The 19,348-nt window shown below is 38.5% G+C and overlaps 2 protein-coding genes across 7 annotated transcripts in view; one reads left to right on the top strand and one right to left on the bottom strand.

Moving 5' to 3' along the window:
• cUnh10orf53 (chromosome Un C10orf53 homolog) overlaps positions 1-664 on the top strand; it is a 2,131-nt gene extending 1,467 nt beyond the window's left edge. The window contains exon 4 of the mRNA XM_079636249.1: positions 526-664. Within this exon, the coding sequence (XP_079492375.1) occupies positions 526-564 (39 nt within the window). The 3' untranslated portion in view covers positions 565-664. The remainder of the gene's footprint in view (positions 1-525) is intronic.
• Positions 57-19,348, bottom strand: ogdhl (oxoglutarate dehydrogenase L). 6 transcript variants are annotated; one of them, XM_079636239.1, is made up of 23 exons: positions 19,046-19,348; positions 18,069-18,282; positions 16,808-16,975; positions 15,888-15,990; positions 12,221-12,336; positions 11,818-11,972; positions 11,460-11,606; positions 11,278-11,368; positions 11,021-11,200; positions 10,733-10,861; positions 10,433-10,612; positions 9,019-9,171; positions 8,280-8,382; positions 7,841-7,969; positions 6,741-6,891; positions 4,461-4,588; positions 4,034-4,212; positions 3,211-3,282; positions 2,584-2,709; positions 1,264-1,336; positions 998-1,161; positions 761-912; positions 57-668 (listed from the first exon to the last, which is right to left on the bottom strand). In XM_079636239.1, the coding sequence occupies exons 2-23, from the start codon at positions 18,270-18,272 to the stop codon at positions 545-547; spliced, it is 3,027 nt and encodes a 1,008-aa protein (XP_079492365.1). In that variant the 5' UTR covers positions 18,273-18,282; positions 19,046-19,348; the 3' UTR covers positions 57-544. The 6 variants fall into 6 exon arrangements, with proteins under 6 accessions (XP_079492365.1, XP_079492370.1, XP_079492367.1 ...); XM_079636244.1 differs by having other exon boundaries at positions 11,798-11,972; positions 19,046-19,159; XM_079636241.1 differs by having other exon boundaries at positions 18,964-19,052.

Genomic DNA, 19,348 nt, shown 5'->3' with positions numbered 1-19,348 from the left:
TTTGCGGACAGTAAGATTACACAGAAAAACAATGCATCAGATACTTGTGCTTATTTGATTGAAGTAATTGTTTTATTTACCTCCTTAAATGTGTTTCCCAGTGTGTATAGCATTTCAAAGTTGTCACAGACATGTTGACGTTATAAATGTCCTCATTCCCATAAGTCTTCAACACCACAAGAACCCTAAAGTCTAAAAAGGAAGCATATTTTGTGGAAGCTACAGAGAATATCACCACTGCCACAGAGAATATTGTTACTTGTCTACATGCCATCTGTTTGATGTCTCAGGATGAAGCCAAGTGTGACAGTTATGGAAGACAAAAAAAATAATAATAATACAGATTACTCAAGACGGATAAATGATTTCTGGTGCAAATCTACGGCTAAATCTACAGAATGAGTACACCCATTTCTATTTGCTGTCTTGTGCTCTATTTTTCGATATAATTCAACAATTTGGCAACAAGAAAATCACCTTATCTAATAAATTGTGCGTTGATACCAGTTATATTTCATTTTAAAGGCTAATTTCCACAACAGCATCAAAAACTCCTGCCCTTGAATGCCTCAAGGTTAAACGCAGTGTCCAAGAACCTCTTCAGCTCAGTCAGATGAGTGAATTTGTTTCCCGTGGCAGGGGCTGCAGCGGGGTCACGGCCAACATACCTAAAAGTGAGTGTGAACATTTTTTATTTGGTGCGTAATGCGTATAAGTTTGTTTAGGCTACACCAAACATTTAGCTTAAAAAGAGACTCACCATATTGGATTCTTATGGTGCACTGTGAGGAAACGTGGCCTTATGTAGTCATAGTAGCCCATGTTCTTGTGCTCCTCTTGACACCATATGAGTTCAGCGTTGCTGTACTTCTCAACCTCAGCCTTGATGAGGTCAAAAGGGAATGGTGATATCTAAGAGAAAAGAATGTATTTGATTGTGAATAAAGGAATTTTTGCAATGCCATCTTACTTATAATCAAGAAACTATAATGGCAACCTGCTCCAGTCTGACAATTGCAACATCCTCCTCCAACTGAAGCTGTTTTCTTTCTTTTGCCAGCTCATAGTACACTTTTCCAGTGCAGAAGATGACCCTTTTGACTTTTTCTGGGTTTTCCGATGCAGGGCTGTTATCTGGAATTATCCTTAAGAAATTTGTCCCTGCAATATGAATAAATCAAGATACAGCCACATGTTAAACACTAAAAGCTGGACAGAGCATAAAAGAGCTTGGTACAATGTTTCTGTACCAGAATTTTGTACCTGTGATCATCTCATCAAAACTGGAACGGGCCTCTGGCAGCCTCAGTAAAGACTTTGGTGTGAAAATGTTCAGCTGAATAAAAATATGAAAATGTGGTCAGTCAAATAAAGGCAAACTGTACTTGATTCATTGCATTTAGGAACTTTTGAAACTTCAATCTAGGCTGGGGAATACAAAAATAGTAATATAACACAGCTGTGTAATCAAGCAAAACAGTAAATTAAGAGCAGTTTCATACAAAACAAACAATATCATCCCCAGACGCTCTCAGTTTAATTTACTCCGGAAGAGATTTTCTCATGCTCCACAAACCTCTGCATTTCTCCACAACAGGGAATCACTTTAGACAATTGCAGTGGCACAGAAGCAAAAGAGGGTTGGAGCATACATTAAACTTTCACATTAAAGTTAAAGCTTAAGTTAATAAAGTCCATCTACCATCACATCAGCTGTGACAATCTAATAGCTCAAGTCTATATAAATCTATAATACTAAATGTTCATTCTATTAAGTCATAAATATAGCCAATATAAGATAAGAGAAATATATTAGAGTTGAACGATTAAACGTTAAAAGATTGCGATCTCGATTCAAACACCCACGCGATCTATTCCTAAATGACAACCATTCGGCTGTTTCTATTAAACCTTCGACAAAATCAGACCGGAACATTCAAATCTGTGTTTGTGCAGACGCTGAGGCAGACAGAGCAGGTATCGTACAGTATAGGTATGAAACAGCTTCAAACAGTCTTTTCAACCACAAAGTTATGTAAATTCTTTTGATTACAAATATTCATATCGTCACAGAAGTACTGGAATAAAGGTGTATAGTTCGGATATAAACACTGATGTCTACGGTAGCGATCAAAATAGAGCAAATCACCTTTTGAAAGTAACATGGCGATGTTACAAATAACATTTGTATCGATTACATTGTTACACCACCAAGTGGCGATGAAACAATTGCAGCATTATTAGAGAGTCGTTGAATCATTCATTCAAACCGTTTTTTAAACTAATTCATTCAGATTAATTAAACATTTCAAATAGACTGCAGCTACAGTATCAACATTTTGTCAGAACCTCTAGTAAATTACACATTTTGTTTAGTTGTCTGTTCAGAATTGTGGGAGAATCATGATCTCTGTTTGGAAAAAAAAATGTGATTCTCAATTTAACCAGAATTGTGCAGCTCTAATATACATATATATATATTCTTCTTTTTTTTTGACAGAACAATGAATCCACTAAAATACACTGAAAAATAATATTGTACATGCTATACTAACACATAGAAAGGAAAAAGGTTGGTCTTACTGGCTTCCTGAATGGTAATAAGATCTGCCTTCTAAGCACATGGAAGTAGCTAGCAGGTGTTGAACAATTGACCACGATCCAATTACAGTCATAGAGCTGCTGGACCTCAAAGTCTCCAGTGAATTCCTTAAAAGAAGTAAATAAAAGCACAGCTCATTAAAATGATATATAATGTCAAAAATATATATATACGTGTCACTGCAAAAAACGAACAATTATGTGATATTTCAGTTGATGTCCATTCTTTTAAAATATTTAACATAACTCATATTATATAGATAGCACAAGTGTCACCCAATAATTTTACTCATGAATTCCCAAATAAATTCCTCTGCGAGAAGAGGACAATCATGAATTGATTTTACTTTTGGCTGATTTGGTCAATAGCCCTGTTGATCACGTCTTGTAAATACTGATCAGGGTTGTAATTAGTACCATTCATGTCTCCTGAATGTCTTTACCTATGATGCCCTGCCACTGGGACTGACATACTGCCAGACTAAAAATGAAAGCAGTATTAACATGAACTATATTAAGCATCCAACAAATTGTGGCAATCAGTGAAGTGTGTCCGTTTCAAACTACCTGTGGCCATCAGTATGAGGCATGACCAGAAAGGCTACTTACGGGATAGCGATCAGGGTCATCCTTGCTCATCTGCAGGAAGCGCTCAGGCCGTGCTGACGAGTGCTCCGGGCCCTGCTCATTAGTGCAAACACACCAGCGCTAATGAGTGTAGGTCTATCAAACGCCACACTAAGCTAAAGAATTATAGCCTCATTTATTGGCTCAGACCAAGCTTGAGTCATCATTATTGATTCTAGTACAGCTATTCTGCTTTTGAGTAAAGGAAAGGATTGAAAAAGATTTTACCCTGTGTTTCATCCCTGCAGGAAATTAGATTCAGTGGTCAATAGGACTGATGATCTACATAAATGACTCTAAAAATAACACTTCCTTTCATATGGTCTAATATGGCAATAGCAGAAATAAGAAATCAGTTTGATATTTATGCTGCTGTCTTGTGTGTTTTCAATTACACATGCAAGTGGAACAAATAGCTTTGCATCTTTTAACTTTAGCAACATACAAATGTTACACTATTTCCATAGTCTACTTTACACATTCTTCTAACTATCAGTAACTTTGCAACTAACTCTCATTGGAGAGTTAGTAGATGGTTAGGTTAGGTTTAGGGTTAGTAGAATAAGTTGACATTTAGTTGCAAAGTTACTTATAGTCAGTCTGTTGGGGGACCATCCAAATAAAGTGTTAGCTGATATTAAACAGACAGTCTACTAATACTCGAATGACTGGTAGTTGACATGTAGTTGCAAAGATACTTGTAGTTAGTAGAATGTCTAAAATTGAAGTGTTACCTGTGCAAGTTCTTCCATGTAATATTATGCCACTTATAATATATAATAGGCCATGCCATCAGTAGACTCACCATTCCCTCCATCCCATGGGGCAACAGTAAAACGATGCCATTGTGACGGACCCACTTGGCCTGGCCTGGACAGATGAACTGGTCAATGATACACTGGGCTGTGTTGTGGAAGTCGCCAAACTGAGCCTCCCAGCACACCAAGGCATTAGGACTAGCCATTGCAAAACCAAGCTCAAAACCTAATCAAAATCAACATGTGTCAGAATCATTTATACAGTATTTTTTATGTCCAAAGTATTCCGAGTATGTCTTTTGCAAGGGGGTGTGTCGGTAAATATTGGGAGAAAACAGCTTGTTCTGAACAGGCTGATCATTTCTGAAGGTAATTTTACAGGCAGCATCAGAAACAGGGAATACCTTGGATGACTCAAATTTCTGTGCACTCTGATTGATAACCAGATGCAAAATGAGCACAGGTGGTTCTTACCCAAAACCCCATATTCAGACAGGGAGCTGTTGCACACAGTGTAGAGAGCCTGGTTCTCCCACAGGTGGTTCATCGGAACGCAAAAGCGCTTATCAACTTCCTGATCATGCAAGACGTGGTGGCGGTGACTGCAAAGATGAGATCACAAATTCAAGAAGCACTAAACAGGGCAAAAGAGAAGATAACTAGGCCTATTGCTTGATTATTATTATTATTTACATTATATACTATTAATATAAAATATACAGACAATGACTGTGTGTGTGTGTGTGTGTGTGTGTGTGTGTGTGTGTGTGTGTGTGTGTGTGTGTGTGTGTGTGTGTGTGTGTCAAATCTCAGTTTGGGTTTATTAAGATTTGTATTTACTTAAGTTTTTTTGTAAGAGATTAACCCTTTTATTCAGCAAGGATGCATTAAATTAAGGTCAAGTCTTTGACATTTTTATAAAAATGTAAATTTCAAACTGGTATTCTAAAATTTCTATTCATCAAATAATCCTGAAAAAACATGCCACGGTTTAAACAAAAATATTAAGCAGCACAACTGTTTTCAACATTGATAACAGTAAAAAAAAAAAAAAAAAAAATCACCAATTTTTCCTGATCACCAATTCAGCATATTAGAATGATTTCTGTGACTAATGTGTATAATGGCTGCTGAAATTTCAGCTTTGTCATCACAGGAATAAATCAGATTTTAAAATAATAGAAAAGAGTTACAGTATTAAATTGTAAAAATGTTTTAACAATACTGTTTTTACTCTATTTTTGACAAAATTCAGCCGTGGTGAACATTAAATACTGCTTCCAAAAACATTTTTAAAAATCTTAGCGACCCCAAACTGTCTGTATATAATTTAAGTAAAATAAAATAAAACCTACTGACACCTAAATTCTGTGAATTCTGGAAGCAGCTTAAGGAAAGCCATTTTAAGGAATATTTTCTTAAGCTGAAATGTCAAACCTCAGAACAGAGGCACTCTAAATCTTTATATCCTATCAGTGTGAGAGATCATGGACAGCAGTGGATTTGAGACAGGAGATGTGATATGTTTTGCTGGCTCTCTCTGATGCGATGTTCAAACCAGCCATCAGACCCATTGCGATTAGACAATCTTTAAAGTCCTTTAAATATCACAGTAATGATGTCCTGCGCAGGCCGTCACGACTTACAATGAGTATATAGACGTTACATAACATTTAGTATTAACCACGTATTTCCCCAACAAACTGGGTGATTCACATTTGACAAATATGGGCTCCTTTCTTAGATAATGTTGTGAAATGGAGAATGTAACCACAAGGAATGTGTTCAGTCTAATTGGGGTCTGTCTGCTCTGCTAATTTAATCACAAATGTAAATCAAAAGTGGCTCTTTAAGCTGAAGTGTCCTGTCCCTGAGGGTTATAGCTCTGGAAAAACAGAGAATCTGGGGAGTAAACAGTGCATCAGCTGTGTGTTGGTTTCATCAATCAAGGGACCAGAGCACAGTACTCAGTGCATTCCCAAACACAGTAGACTGAATCAATTACTCATAGCCATTAACTCCCTGAGTAAAAAGCAGAACCAGCAGACTGGAGCACACCAATATGTTCACTCCCAGAGCCTTTGCATGAGAAAAAAGAATATATGCACCAGCAGACAATCTACTTTGATAAAAAGGCTCATAACACACAGAAGCTCTTTTGCTGACGTCTTTTCACTTGCATTTTTCCTTCATTATGTTCTAAGCAAAGCATAAAACTGTCTATTGGAGCCCATTGAGATAAAATGTAGTCAAAAACTATAAAGTGAAGCAGTGAGTAATGCCGTTTGTGGCGTCTCAGAGTTGCATTGATGTGTGTACCATTTCAAACAAACCTGGCTGGCAAAATTTCTTGCACAAGATAGAAACGAACAGACGTGGGAGTATGTGACTGTACTGCTGTGGGGTGACATAAAACGGGTTTCCTTCAAAAGCAGTGCCGTGACGGCACCATGTGGGTGTCTCTCTGCCACTCCCAGAGGACTCTATATGTGTGCGACAAGCTGACGTCATTTGTCAATATGTTGACATTTTAGTTTTAATGGAGCCATAAGGCAGAAAAAATATACTTGGTTATTTTTAGCGACAGAAATCTAGACAGTTAAATACTTAAAGTGGCCTGATACATGAATTGCATGAATATATGACAACAACTTATGGTCCCCCATAACTGCATGTGCAGAACTTTCATCCATAAAAGAGAACAAAAGGGAGCGGCCACCGTAGTTTCAAATGGAAATGGACTGAAGGTCTTACCTAAATGTTCCTCTTTCCACATCTTGTCCACTGAGTCTCACATGAATATCATCCTTCAGCAAAGAGCCAAAGGCCATGTACTCTGCCAGGGCCCAGTCCACTGTGCGTTTTGAAACCATATCCGCTCTGCCTCGAAGGATACGTGACAAGCCTGAATTAACACAGATACCAAACGTATAGAAAGTCAGACTTGTACATTTTGTTGAGTGACACTTTGAAAATGAATGCAATTTTCTAGAAAGGGACAGTTCGTTAAGACAGACTTTGTTGGCCCTGTTTGATAGATAGATAGATAGATAGAACATATGTGTCAAGTTTGGTGAATGTAGCTTTAAGTTTATGAAAAGCAAACCCATAAGAGTAGCTTGGTTTTTCATACACAATATCCCATTGGAATAAAGCATCATTCTTTGTCAGAAATAAGTTTGCCGGTGGGATGGTTTGATGCTCTGAGGTAGTTGTGCTTAGAGGCAGGCAATAAGCAGAGATTAGCTGCAGGGCTACGGTAGTTCGGGTGATTTAGCAGAATTTAAGGCTGCCAGATTGGAGTCGGCTCTTTAAGTGCAATGGTCCCATAGTGCAACTCCATCAATCCACTATAGCTCCCATGTGTCCGCTGCTCAGTGAAAGAAAATTATGACCCGTGAGGAGCAATGAGACATTCCTATATCAGAAGTGTAAGGATCATCTGTCAGGGCTTTGCTGATGTTCCACACCATTACCACCATCATCCTGCAATGCTTTGATGTCAGTTTCCAGTGTTTTGTCCCTAGTGGTTAAAGCTTAACAGTACATACAGTAAGATATAATCTAGATGATTTCCATTTGATTTTTAGTTGATGAACTGACTTGCTGGTAACAGCCTCTGGGACTCCACAGATAGTTCAAGCAAAAGTGAAAATTAGGCCACCCTCACGTCTTTTTGAAACCTGTATGACTGACATTCTTGTACTATGTGGAATTCAAAAGGCTCTTTTCCAAATATTGATGTCAATAGTTACAAACTCTCAAGCAAAAGATTTTCAGAAATTGTGAATTCAACACGGTCACAAACAGACTTCTGAATTAAATGCTTACCAATCAAAATACCTGAAACTCACCACTATGAATGGCAAAGTCCTTTAGAGGGACTGAACTGGCTACTGAACCAATGTGCATGAGCACATCTTCGCTTAGTCCGGTGGGAGGGCAGCTCATGCTCTTTGGCTCTCCATCTGGTTTGAAGAAGTCTTAAACACAAAATAGAGCACATTTAAGGGTCTGAATCTGTGGCTCTCAATCAGGGAACTGGGGCCTAAAGATCCTAAAACGTCTAAAAGTTTGAATTCCGATTATTTTAGTTACTACACTGTACTTAAATTTACAAAAACTAAGAGTGCCCATAGATTAAAACAAGTTTTAAACTAGGACTAAGGAGCTTCCGAATACTGTTGTGCACAATGGACGGCCTTGGAGTCAAAACGGTTGAGAAACACTGGTCTAAATCCATCTTATATTTTCACTGAAACGCCTAGTATCTATAAAGTCCTCAAAATGTACCTGGCCACGGAGAGTCAAGCCAGTTGCGGATGTGTAGGATCTTCTCATCTTTAGAGCTGGTATACGCCTCCTCACAGATCTTGTCATATTTAGCAACCTCCTCCTGGAAACAATTCACAGTACAGCGCTAGCCCGCCATCCACTATATTCATCAAAAACCCAGACACATGACACATTTGTGACAAATTATTAATTAATGATTCATGGCACCTATGTGCTACGGCGTAGAGAAAACAGCAAGATTCCAGTCACAATTTATTCTCTAAGTGAAATCCCTAGAGCTATGTCAGCGAGTGAAGAGTGACAGGGATGCAGTTGTAAATAAAACGAGCTGTCGCCGGGCGAGACAAGGTGTCAGCTATCCGCACTGGAGGGATGGTTTGGTCCGACAATCGTGGTTTCTACGGCGACGCAAATTTGAGGGTGGTTGGGAGGGGAGGCTATAGGGAATGAAAGCCTGGGTCATCGGGTGAAGTATGAAACATGTCATAGCCAGAGCGAAAAGACATTGGCTGAGCATCTGAACACAGCCTCCATCAATTGTCAGGAAACAATATACAAACGGCACAGGAAACCCATCGCTCCCTAATAGGCCAGGAAAACAACAGCTGTGGAAAAGATTCTTTAGATGAGTTAAAAAGGTCAATTAGGGCGACCTGTGGGAGGAACAACAGCAGGTGGACATTTTCACATTACATAACGACACAATAATGAGATTTCCATAGAGTGAGACACAAACCTCAAACTCTTGCAGTGTTACAACTCCCTCAGAGATGAGCTTGTCTGCATACTTCTTCAGCACATGTTCCTGTCTGCGGATCTGTTTGTACATCAGGGGTTGAGTGAACATGGGCTCATCCATCTCATTATGTCCAAACCGCCGGTAACACACCTATAAAACACATCAGCAATGTCAATTTACATGTGATAAGATACAAATTCTGTATCATTAATTCAAACAATTTCTATTGCTGTATAAAAGACACACTATTACCAGTGTCTATCTCATTTTCACATCTTTCTACATCTTTATCAGTTAGGATTGAAAGTTTACTTAATGTATTTTAGATATAGTTTAATGGGTTTAATTCCTAGGTAAGATTTCAAATAAATTTCCTCAAAATAATTTGCGAGGCTATGCCACACAGAATCCCATGTATTGCCATGTACGCCATTCCTGAAGGCGATTCATCAAGTAGCTTTCCCTTTCAGAAGTGCCATTCAATGGCGCAAAAATGGCGTTTTGAATTTGCCGCTTCTCAGTGTTTTTGAACTTTTCAGACAGACTGTCAGTATGAGCATTACGGGTCATTCACACAAAGATAAATAACTTTAACCATGAAGTTTTAAAAATAAATTAAAAAAGAAAAAACATAAAATTTGTGCACCGCACCACAACAATACCGTTGGAAATTGGAATCACTTTCAGAGCGTTTTTAATCCCAGCTGATGAACGATAAAGACACTGACAGCCAGTAAAAATCCTTCCTACTTTATATTGCATACTTAGAATACTCCTAACGTTATAGTTAACAGTAAAGTTATTGTTATAGTTCATTCTTATTGCGAACTGGTCTTAGTAAGGTCAAGTCGAGGTCAAGTATTGCGACTTGACCTACTTAGTACTTTAGACATTTCAGCAAGACATTTTTCTGCAGGTCTGTCATGGAATCATTAATGCAACCGATTCATTCAAAAACCTTGATTCATTCAGTAATGTTATGAGCGAGTCATTGTTTTAATCACTCAACCGAATCGTTCAAAAACTCAGATTCATTCATCTTTATGCAAATGAATTCCATTGAACGCAACGCGGCTATACAATAGAAGCAAGCACATCGAGACGGGGGGGGGGGGTGGTGTCTCTAGCGGGTCCTTTGTTCTAGACTGGCCGCTGGCTCAAAACCACGCCCATAGCGGTAAACTAGAGGAACGCCCATCAACGTACAAATGTGGGGAGGCGTTGCGACACCACGCGACAATCATGTCGGACAAGTGGATCAGTACCGTAAGTGTAACAGAAAAGATTGTGATTCTGAAACCAGAAAAATAGATCTTGTGTAATCAAACATTATAGCGGTCCAAACAAGTGATTTATTTTAAGGTTCAGTGATATTTGAATCATATGTATGATGTGTCTTCACAGTATTTACCAGATCAATCACCACATCTTTGTTGAAAGTGTTTCTCCATTCTACAGCAACCTTGCACACATACATCACAGCCTCTGGGTCATCAGCGTTGACATGGAAGATGGGTGCGTTGACCACACGAGCCACATCCGTTGGGTAAGTAGAGGACCGTGCCATTCGGGGATCTGTGGTGAATCCAATCTGGCAACATCAGAGAACACTCATCAATCTACAACATTATCGAAGGTCAGGGGTTAAGGTTTTGCAGAAAGCTACTCCTCAAATCGATTCTAATAGGAAAATCTGATGTTTGGTGTTAACCTGATTATTGACTACAACATGGATGGTGCCCTGAGTTGTATATGAAGGCAGTTCACTCAGATGGAAGGTTTCATATACGACTCCCTGACCCGCAAATGCAGCGTCACCATGCATGAGAATGGACATCACCTGCAAAGAAACAAATTGATGGCTTAAAATCGCTGTTATTGTGTTTGTGTTCATCCAACATGCCAAATGATGAGCCATTAAACAGCAGAAAAAGCAGAATATGTGGTTATGTCTTGCAGTGGTTCATCTTTAAAGATAATCTGAAGATAAAAGTACAACCCTCCTTCCTTCCGTGTCTCCTCTGTAGAACTGCTCTGCCTTAGTCTTGCCCTGAACGACAGGATCTACTGCCTCTAGGTGAGAGGGGTTAGCCATCAGAGACAGTGTGATATTCTTATCCGTTTCCCTGTTGATCCGTTCATGGTACATCCCCAAGTGATATTTCACGTCTCCTGAACCCTGGAATAGATCAAAGTGTTAAATGTACATCAGAAGCACAATAAGACAGAAAACACAATCAGATGAAATTATATTACCTCATCTGCAGCCTCAAGTTTGGAATCAAACTGACAGAATATCTGATCCAAATCTTTGCGAACTACATTGGCCAGGACATTCAGTCGCCCCCTGTTTGAGTCAAAGGTTGTGTTGTGTTATTATTGCTGGGGTGGATTCATAAAAGCAGGTTGAGATTGGATGGAGCAGGTTTTCAAGGTACCTGTGAGGCATTCCCATAATTACACTCTCTATACCAGCTTCGCTGGACTTGTCAATGATCGTCTTCAGGGCAGGGATGAGGACCTCACAGCCTTCCAAACCAAAGCGTTTCTCTGAAGACCATTTGCGAGCAAGAAAGTCCTCAAACCTAGAACATTGAATCATTAACAGAACATTCTTTCATTGTCAGCTTTACTTTGCTAAATTAAAAATAAATAAAATTCCAATTTAAATGTTTATTAATTTGAATATATTTCACACAGACACAACGATGACTTCCAAAAATGTGGTTTAAGCTAAGAAAAAATAAGTCTCTAATAAAGAAGCAAAAAACAGTACATTATTTTAAGGATATGCACCGTGTTGAGCGAACCAGCCTGGCCAGCAAGGTCCTCTTCTCTCTGTCAGAAAATATCATGATTCCTGGAGATTCAAACTTCTGTCGGATCCATTGGCACTGCTCCATATTGTTGATAAACATGAATTCCACTCCAGTGTGTCCACAGTATGATGTCTGGAACATTCCAAGCAAATTCAGTTTACCCTTTCATTTATTAATGCATTCATTTTTGAAGTATAATTAAACATCATCATAATATAAGCGATGAGCTTGTCATATTTACCCAAATTACATCCTTTCAGAATAGCTAGTGAATGTCATATCTGAATCAATCCAGTCACAAAACCAGCTAATGAGAAATGAGGAAGGAGTGTTTCTTCTCAAATACTGGGTGATATCGCAGTAATCCAGCATCTACCCACCTCAAGTCTGTGTATGATTTCTCTCAGTGGGAGTGTGCTTTCATTTCCCCCAATAAATGTGGTTAGTGGCAACTGAAATGATTTATCGAGATCAGATTCTCCCAAGCCGTACGACTCTAAAAATGAAAAGAGGAGAAGCATGTTAAAGAAAAACGGCAACAACAAAAAAATACTATAATGAAATGTAATATGACACCCACAATGTTCCTTTTTAAACCAAATATTATGATTTAAAGTGAAGTAAAGATCTGTTGATTATGGTTCCAACCACACAGTTTCCTTTACACTTAACATTTCTTTTAGAAAACCATTATTCATTCACACACAAAAAATATTGTGAATATGTTTTTTAAATTACATGTTGTCATATTAACAACCAGTCAAAAAATAGACTGATGTAAGCCTCACAAACTTAAAGTCTACATCAAAATAACTGTTCCCGGTTTGTTTCGGACATAACTGAACCGGACATAACTGAAGAATGACTCAAATAGAATAATTTAAATAGCTTTCTCAAAACACGACTGTTTCATGAATATTTTCAAACACGACTCATTAAAAAAAGAACCGGTTCAAAAGAATCATTTATTCACAATCCGGACCTCACCGCTCATCATGCTGTGTTGGTTGTTGCTTGCAGGAAATGCACTAAAACTGCCTTTTCTCTTTTTCCGACAAAGATAGGGTGGAACTCATTCATTTACAATAGAGTGTAGTACGGGATTTGTGTGGAGTTCTGTTCATGTGTGTATGCAGAATCGAGCGTGTTCTGTGGTTGGGCCACGGTTATGGAACAACCTGCCCTTAGAGATCAGAGTGGCACCTTCCCTGAACATTTTTAAGTCTCTTTTAAAAACATATTTGTTTTCTCTGGCGTATTGATTTTTCTTAAATGTGTATATTATATTTGTGTGTATTATCTTAAGTGTGTATATTTAGGATTTGTATTTAGATGTCTTGTACAGCACTTTGGTCAGTCTTGTGGCTGTTTTTAAATGTGCTTTAGTTCAACTTGAAACGTGAATTAGCCCTAGAACACCAGACATATTTTCTCAGACATATTGGCGATCATTTTTGTGTTGATATATTCATACATTGCTTATTCACTATATTAACATGAGTGAATAATGAGAGGAAACTTTTCACAGGCTTTCACGGTTGTGTCACAGGCTGTTCATGATATACAACAAAACCGTATAAAGACGCACACAAAGCTTTCTAGATTTGAAATTATTGTAGCAAATCGTAACTTTTTTTGACACATTTTCAACCATTTCAGTCACAGCCTGGAGCCCTGATATGTCAATCCTAACTAACACGATTACCAATTTGATGGTTAGTTACACTCCTAAACGGTGAAAGAAAACCACGCAATGCAGGCAATCGTGGTAGTTTGCAAATGCATCCTGTAGATAACACTGGGGTCTATCAGTAAGACTGTGTCTCCTCAAGAGAGGAACACACACAAGAGGAGACAGGTGCAAATGTAATTAAAGCCACAGTACAGATAAAGAGGAAAGATGCATCATACCGAAATTAAGAGCCTTCTGGTCCAATACACGCCCTCATTAGCTGCACGAAGGCTATAGGAAAAGCTATGACAAAACCTGACCGACACATTGAGAGAGTAGTGATGTAAGAGAGGCATGTTTTGAGAGGTCTTCTCACTGGCTATTACTCTCTCTTTTTCGATCTGTTGTGAGAACATGTGCTACATCCTTCTACTCTGGCGACACTAAAGGCAATAGGACCCGACAGGAGCAAAGGGGAAGATTTATGGGCCTTTATCTCAGATAACATTAACCTGTGCTTGCGATTGAGTCTGGGGCATAGCTCTCCCTTCCAGCCCTTGTCGCTGTCTGAGACTGGGGAATCTGTAATGGCCAAATGAGGAATTGTTTGCAGACCACTTACACGACTACAGAGCCTAAAAGCAGACACATCCACGCTCTCTCTCCCCCTTTCCATTAATCGAGCTCTGTGAGTCACCAAATAACCAAAACGCAAGCACTGGTACTGGCAGCGTTACTAAACTTCATTACAATAATCTTGATCCTTATATAACATGAAGTGCTATCAGCTCTGATTATGAGGTTGGGGAAGCAACTTCCAATGGTCTTCGGAAGCCCTGAGCTAAAATGAAAAGACTGATCTGAAAGATTATATACACATGCAGGAACATCTCAGAAACAGCACGGCGTTTGGTTTTATTTGCCGAGAATTCACATATTCTATACATTCAGCATGTTTAATGGTTAATATTTCACATTTTAATGATATGGGGCTCACAATTTGCCTTTTGATGAATGGTCTAATAACTGGAAGTCCTCACTTTGCAATGAAAGAGTTTTTTCAGTAGGCTCCAACAATCTAATTTTCCTTTCGTAATTAAAATGAGATGTATGCAGCGGATGGGTGCAGCTTTGTTGCTACAGTGACGTATAAACACAGTGGCTGGGGTTGGCAAGGTCAGTCACCAATTACATTAGACACAGCTCCGGTAGCTTGCGCTGGCTTGCAATGCAAGCAAGAACTGTAGCGCTGACGTTACACAAAATAAACAACAAAGATAAAGATTGAAAGTATGTGTAGATAAAATAAAAGACGAAAATATTTTTTCCATGAGTGTCCATGATAGAGAATATATATTTATATATATATATATAGACCCCAGTGTTATATATATATATATATATATATTAAATCTAGTTTAAAACACGTTCAACTTCTTAGAAATAAACTCTTTGTATTTATGTTGGTTTTTATATGATTGGAAAAAACTTTTTACCATTTTCAAGAAAAGTTTCAATTTAATAACTTGCCATTTGATGTCATTTACTGTAAAATATTGTATTACAAATATCATGAATCATCATATACACTGTATCACGTTTTTGAGGAGTCGCGCCACATGATATTTTAACCTGAGCAAACCTTGCCTTGCCCTGTCATAAAAAGCTAAAGGTATGATATTTTAAGAACTTTATTGATATTGACACACAATAGTGAGTGTTTGCCTCTCTATATAATTTCCTGTTTTAAGTTTTTTTATGCATGTTTAATATACATACCCCCCCCCCCCCTGTGTGTGTGTGTGTGTGTGTGTGTGTGTGTGTGTGTGTGTGTGTGTGTGTGTGTGTGTGTCGCATGTTTTATGACTAGACAAAAGAAAATTACATTGTCATGTCATCAAGTCTGTAAAGTACAATGTATTTACCAGTAATTATGAGTGTCTATTCAAAGAGAAGTGTATTACTCAGCAGATGCAGTATTGAATGGTGGTGAGGGAAAGGCTAAGGAAACAGAATAATAACAAAAAACACATAAGGATGAGCCCCAAGCAAGGAACTAAGTCAGCATTTATCAAACGTCTTCAGTACAAAGATCCTTCTTTCTTTTTTTTTTAAGTTATGATTTTGGACTTTTTGTGGCTTTATTGGATAGGAAAGTAGAGCATGGGGTAGAGAGAGAGGGGAACACACAGGATTGGCAAAAGACCTCGAGCAGGGAATGGAACTCGGGTCGCCGGAGGCACAGTTGCGTTATATGTCGCCGCGCTATCAGCACCGACAAAGATCCTTCTTTAAGTAGGACAGTGAAAGGAAGTGAGTGTTTGTAAGAATTATGAAATATTAGTGGGAAATATGCTAAATTGATATAATCTTACCAAGCTTGTCAATTGACGTAATCAAATCCGAGGGAACAAAGGAGTCCAGGTCGGCAGTAAGGATGCCAAGAGGGTCCAGCCTGGCCACATGGTGACCACGTACCTAAAGGGGGTAGAATGCAATGATTGAATGTGATTAGCTCTCTCCATATGCAAAGAAAAGCATGAAAGTACCAGAAGCAAGACTGAGCCAGGAAGTAACTAGCGGATATCTGACCCACACAAATATGAACCAACGTGTCACATGACTAACAAATCTCATAAGGATTCACAATAAGTTAAACATACAATCCCAACAGGCTGGCAAACAGGAGATGGAAAGAAAATGCTGGCTTTGCCAAAAGACAGAATTTAATAAATCCCTACGATACTTCATCTTATTAATTAGAGGAAGCAGGGAAAATGTTACCACCTGTTTTGATTCAAGCAATCTCTTTGATATTTTTATTTTCAAAAGGGAAAAAAAGCTAGTCTAATTAGGTTTGAATTAATCACGTGATTTGCATAACTACACAGGGACACTCTAAAATGTATGGATGTACAGGCGCGTGTTTGATTTGTTGCAGTCCAGTGCTAGTGAATATGATTGGATTCATTTATAAAAAAATCATTTATTGTGTATTAGATTCTCTCAATTGAAAAATCTCCCCAGTAATTCTGCATTTCCGTCTCTGATTCTCTGTCCAAAGAATGACAACTATGAAGATAATGATAACTATATTAGCATGTGTGCTGAAGTTATGTCATCTGGTGCTTTAAATGCTCAAGCTCTTTAAAGTCGGGTGGATGCTGATTAGAAAAAAATCATTTTGAAAGTGATTCCAATGATATCGTTGGCGTGTAACCTACGGTTGTCGTTATAGTTCTCGACTTCTCGTTCTTGATGTGAACGGGCCTTAACCCAGAGCTACTCACTTTACCTGATAGGCTCTGATAAGAGTGTGGACGGCCAAATGATCCTCCACCACCTTCTGTGACATGGCAGGTGTCTGAGACTGGCCTCTTCCCTGGAGCAGCGCAGACAGACGCTTCTCTCCAGACTCCTCTGAACCGCTGGCTTGGGCGTTACGGAAGTATGCATCCCAGGACTGTTGCAAATATAACAAGAACATATTTCAAAAGGGTCAAATCTTCTTAGTTATTACTTCAAAACAAAAAGTTTAAGGATTTTCTGATGTTAAACTGATAATTTATTCTCTCTATTGTCATTTCAATTCCGTATGACTGTGGAACTCAAAAGGAGACATTCAGCAAAACGTCTAAGCTGTTTATTTTCTCCAGTCCCCATCCACTTTTATTGTACAAAGCAGCTTAAACATTCTGCTAAATACCACATCTTGTGTTCCATGCAAGAAAAATGACATGAGAGTATTTAAATGATTGACAAGGTTATGAGTTTGATTCTCAGGGAATGCATGATCTGATCAAACGTATAGAGCTTATTCAGAGTAGCGCCATGACAGGTATGAAAGCAAGGTTGTGAGGGATACTTACCGTGTCTTCAATGGTATCAACTGTAAAAAGCTGTATAAAGCTCCTAGATCACTCATAATTTTCTGCAGCTCATAATTTCTGAAGTTTATTGTCTACTGAAAGTTCTTGGAAAGATATTTTTGCAGCGTTTTGTCAGCAGAAGAACAATCCAAAAACACATTATATAACAATTTAGAAGAGATTTATGTTTATCCCTCAAAGCCTCGCCAAAGATGGCGCTGCTGTAAATATGGTCTATAGCCAGAATGCAGTATAAGTTGCTTTGGATAAAAGTGTCTGCCAAATGCATGAATGTAAATCAGGGTTAGTTTAGTTAACAAACTAAAACCACAAAAAAAAACTATTATATATATATATATATATATATATATATATATATATATAAAGCAAAAACAACAAAATTACTTTTAACTAATGTAATTATAGACAAAAAATTACAAAATACAACAAAAATGTCCAAATATTAACAAAAACTATAGTAGTAGGCCTATATTAGTGACACTAAAATAACACTGATGCAAATGTGAAAGTATTAAATGAGTATAGGGGTTAACAGATTGGGAACATAACCCAGTAGGCCTATAGGCCTACAATTAGCATTGCAGTGCTCTTATATTAATAGAAAACACACTCCGTTTCTGAACTGGGACAGAGTTTTAGTGTCTTCGGTATCGATGTTCACTGCACCTCATGAACGTTTTTGTGATCCTCCAGCCAAGCGTAGTACATCTCCACGACATAGCTTGAGCTGCAGGCCGCCAATGAAGGCTCAGGAGCCCCGCTGGAACAGTCACGGCGTGGGTTAAAAACTCGCTTCCCTGTCCCCACGTGCCCCATCATCCATTGGCTCCTGCTTCTTAGAGCACCGGCCAGGGACCTTAGCTGACTCATGTCTGCAGACCTTCATAAATAGGAAACGGCAAGGTATTATGGCAGACTTAATCAGAGCTGTTCTCATAAGTTCCTGAGAATGTTTTAAACATTTTTAAACAGTTAAATTAAAGTGATTTAACACTGAAAACACCAAAACCAGCTAGTGCTGCCTGGTCTAACCGCCCTGTTATGGTGTTCACCAATGTTATGATCGAGCATGGGTCTTCAATTAAAGATGGTCAAATGTGATCCTTCATTTAGAATTTAAGCAGGCCAGTGTTGTGTTGTTGTGGGTGACTGACTCGCTCCTTGTAGCCTAATAAAAATCTCACGTGAGTGTATGATATTTTCCAAAAGTATTATTTATTAGCCCAACTTTACATTTAAAACTTAATTAATTAAAAAAAGGCACCTTTAAAAATATCCTCCTTGATGCCGCAATTGTTCTTGTGGATAACCATAACATTGCGCTGTTAAAATGCTCTATCTATATCAGTGCTTCAAGTGTAGCTACCGGCGGCTCATAAAAGGCTTTTAAATAGAGCTCGTCCTTCATCTCCACCCATTCAATGACAAATTGATTTGAACGATGTAAAATCCCGTTGCCAAAACCACTTCCAAAAGCCTACATTTATGCGATGCAGCAAATATATGAGCGATCAGTCGTAAAGATGCATCGATTGGGCGATTGGTTACAGGCAGCTTTTACCCATCCGTATGTTTCCATTCGCTCGACACACGCGACGGAGTTCACGTAGCTTCATCTCTACGTCATAACAAACACATTTCACCTTGAGCAGCGCGCAGATGAAGATGGTCCGGTTGAGATCAAACGCGGTCTGTCGTGATTCAGTTTCTTTTCTGTCCTATAATCTCTCCAACGTCAAATCCGTCCCATAATCCGCAAGTGCTGAATGCGGCGCTGCAGTTGGTCACTTTCAGCTCTAAACTGCAGCATCTAAAAAAACAGCAGCTTCAGAGTTCATGTATAGGCTGTAATTTATTTGACGTTTTATCTTTGTACAGTTTTGCTATCATGCTGCATTTTATGTTGCCATGAACTACTTAACACAGGTATCAAATGTATCCAGTTC

The sequence above is a fragment of the Phoxinus phoxinus genome (genome assembly GCF_949152265.1).
Source record: "Phoxinus phoxinus genome assembly, chromosome: 14".
In the NCBI taxonomy this organism is placed as follows: domain Eukaryota; kingdom Metazoa; phylum Chordata; class Actinopteri; order Cypriniformes; family Leuciscidae; genus Phoxinus; species Phoxinus phoxinus.
The sequence above is the reverse complement of the archived record's forward strand: the minus strand, read 5'-3'. Positions and strand labels throughout refer to the sequence as shown.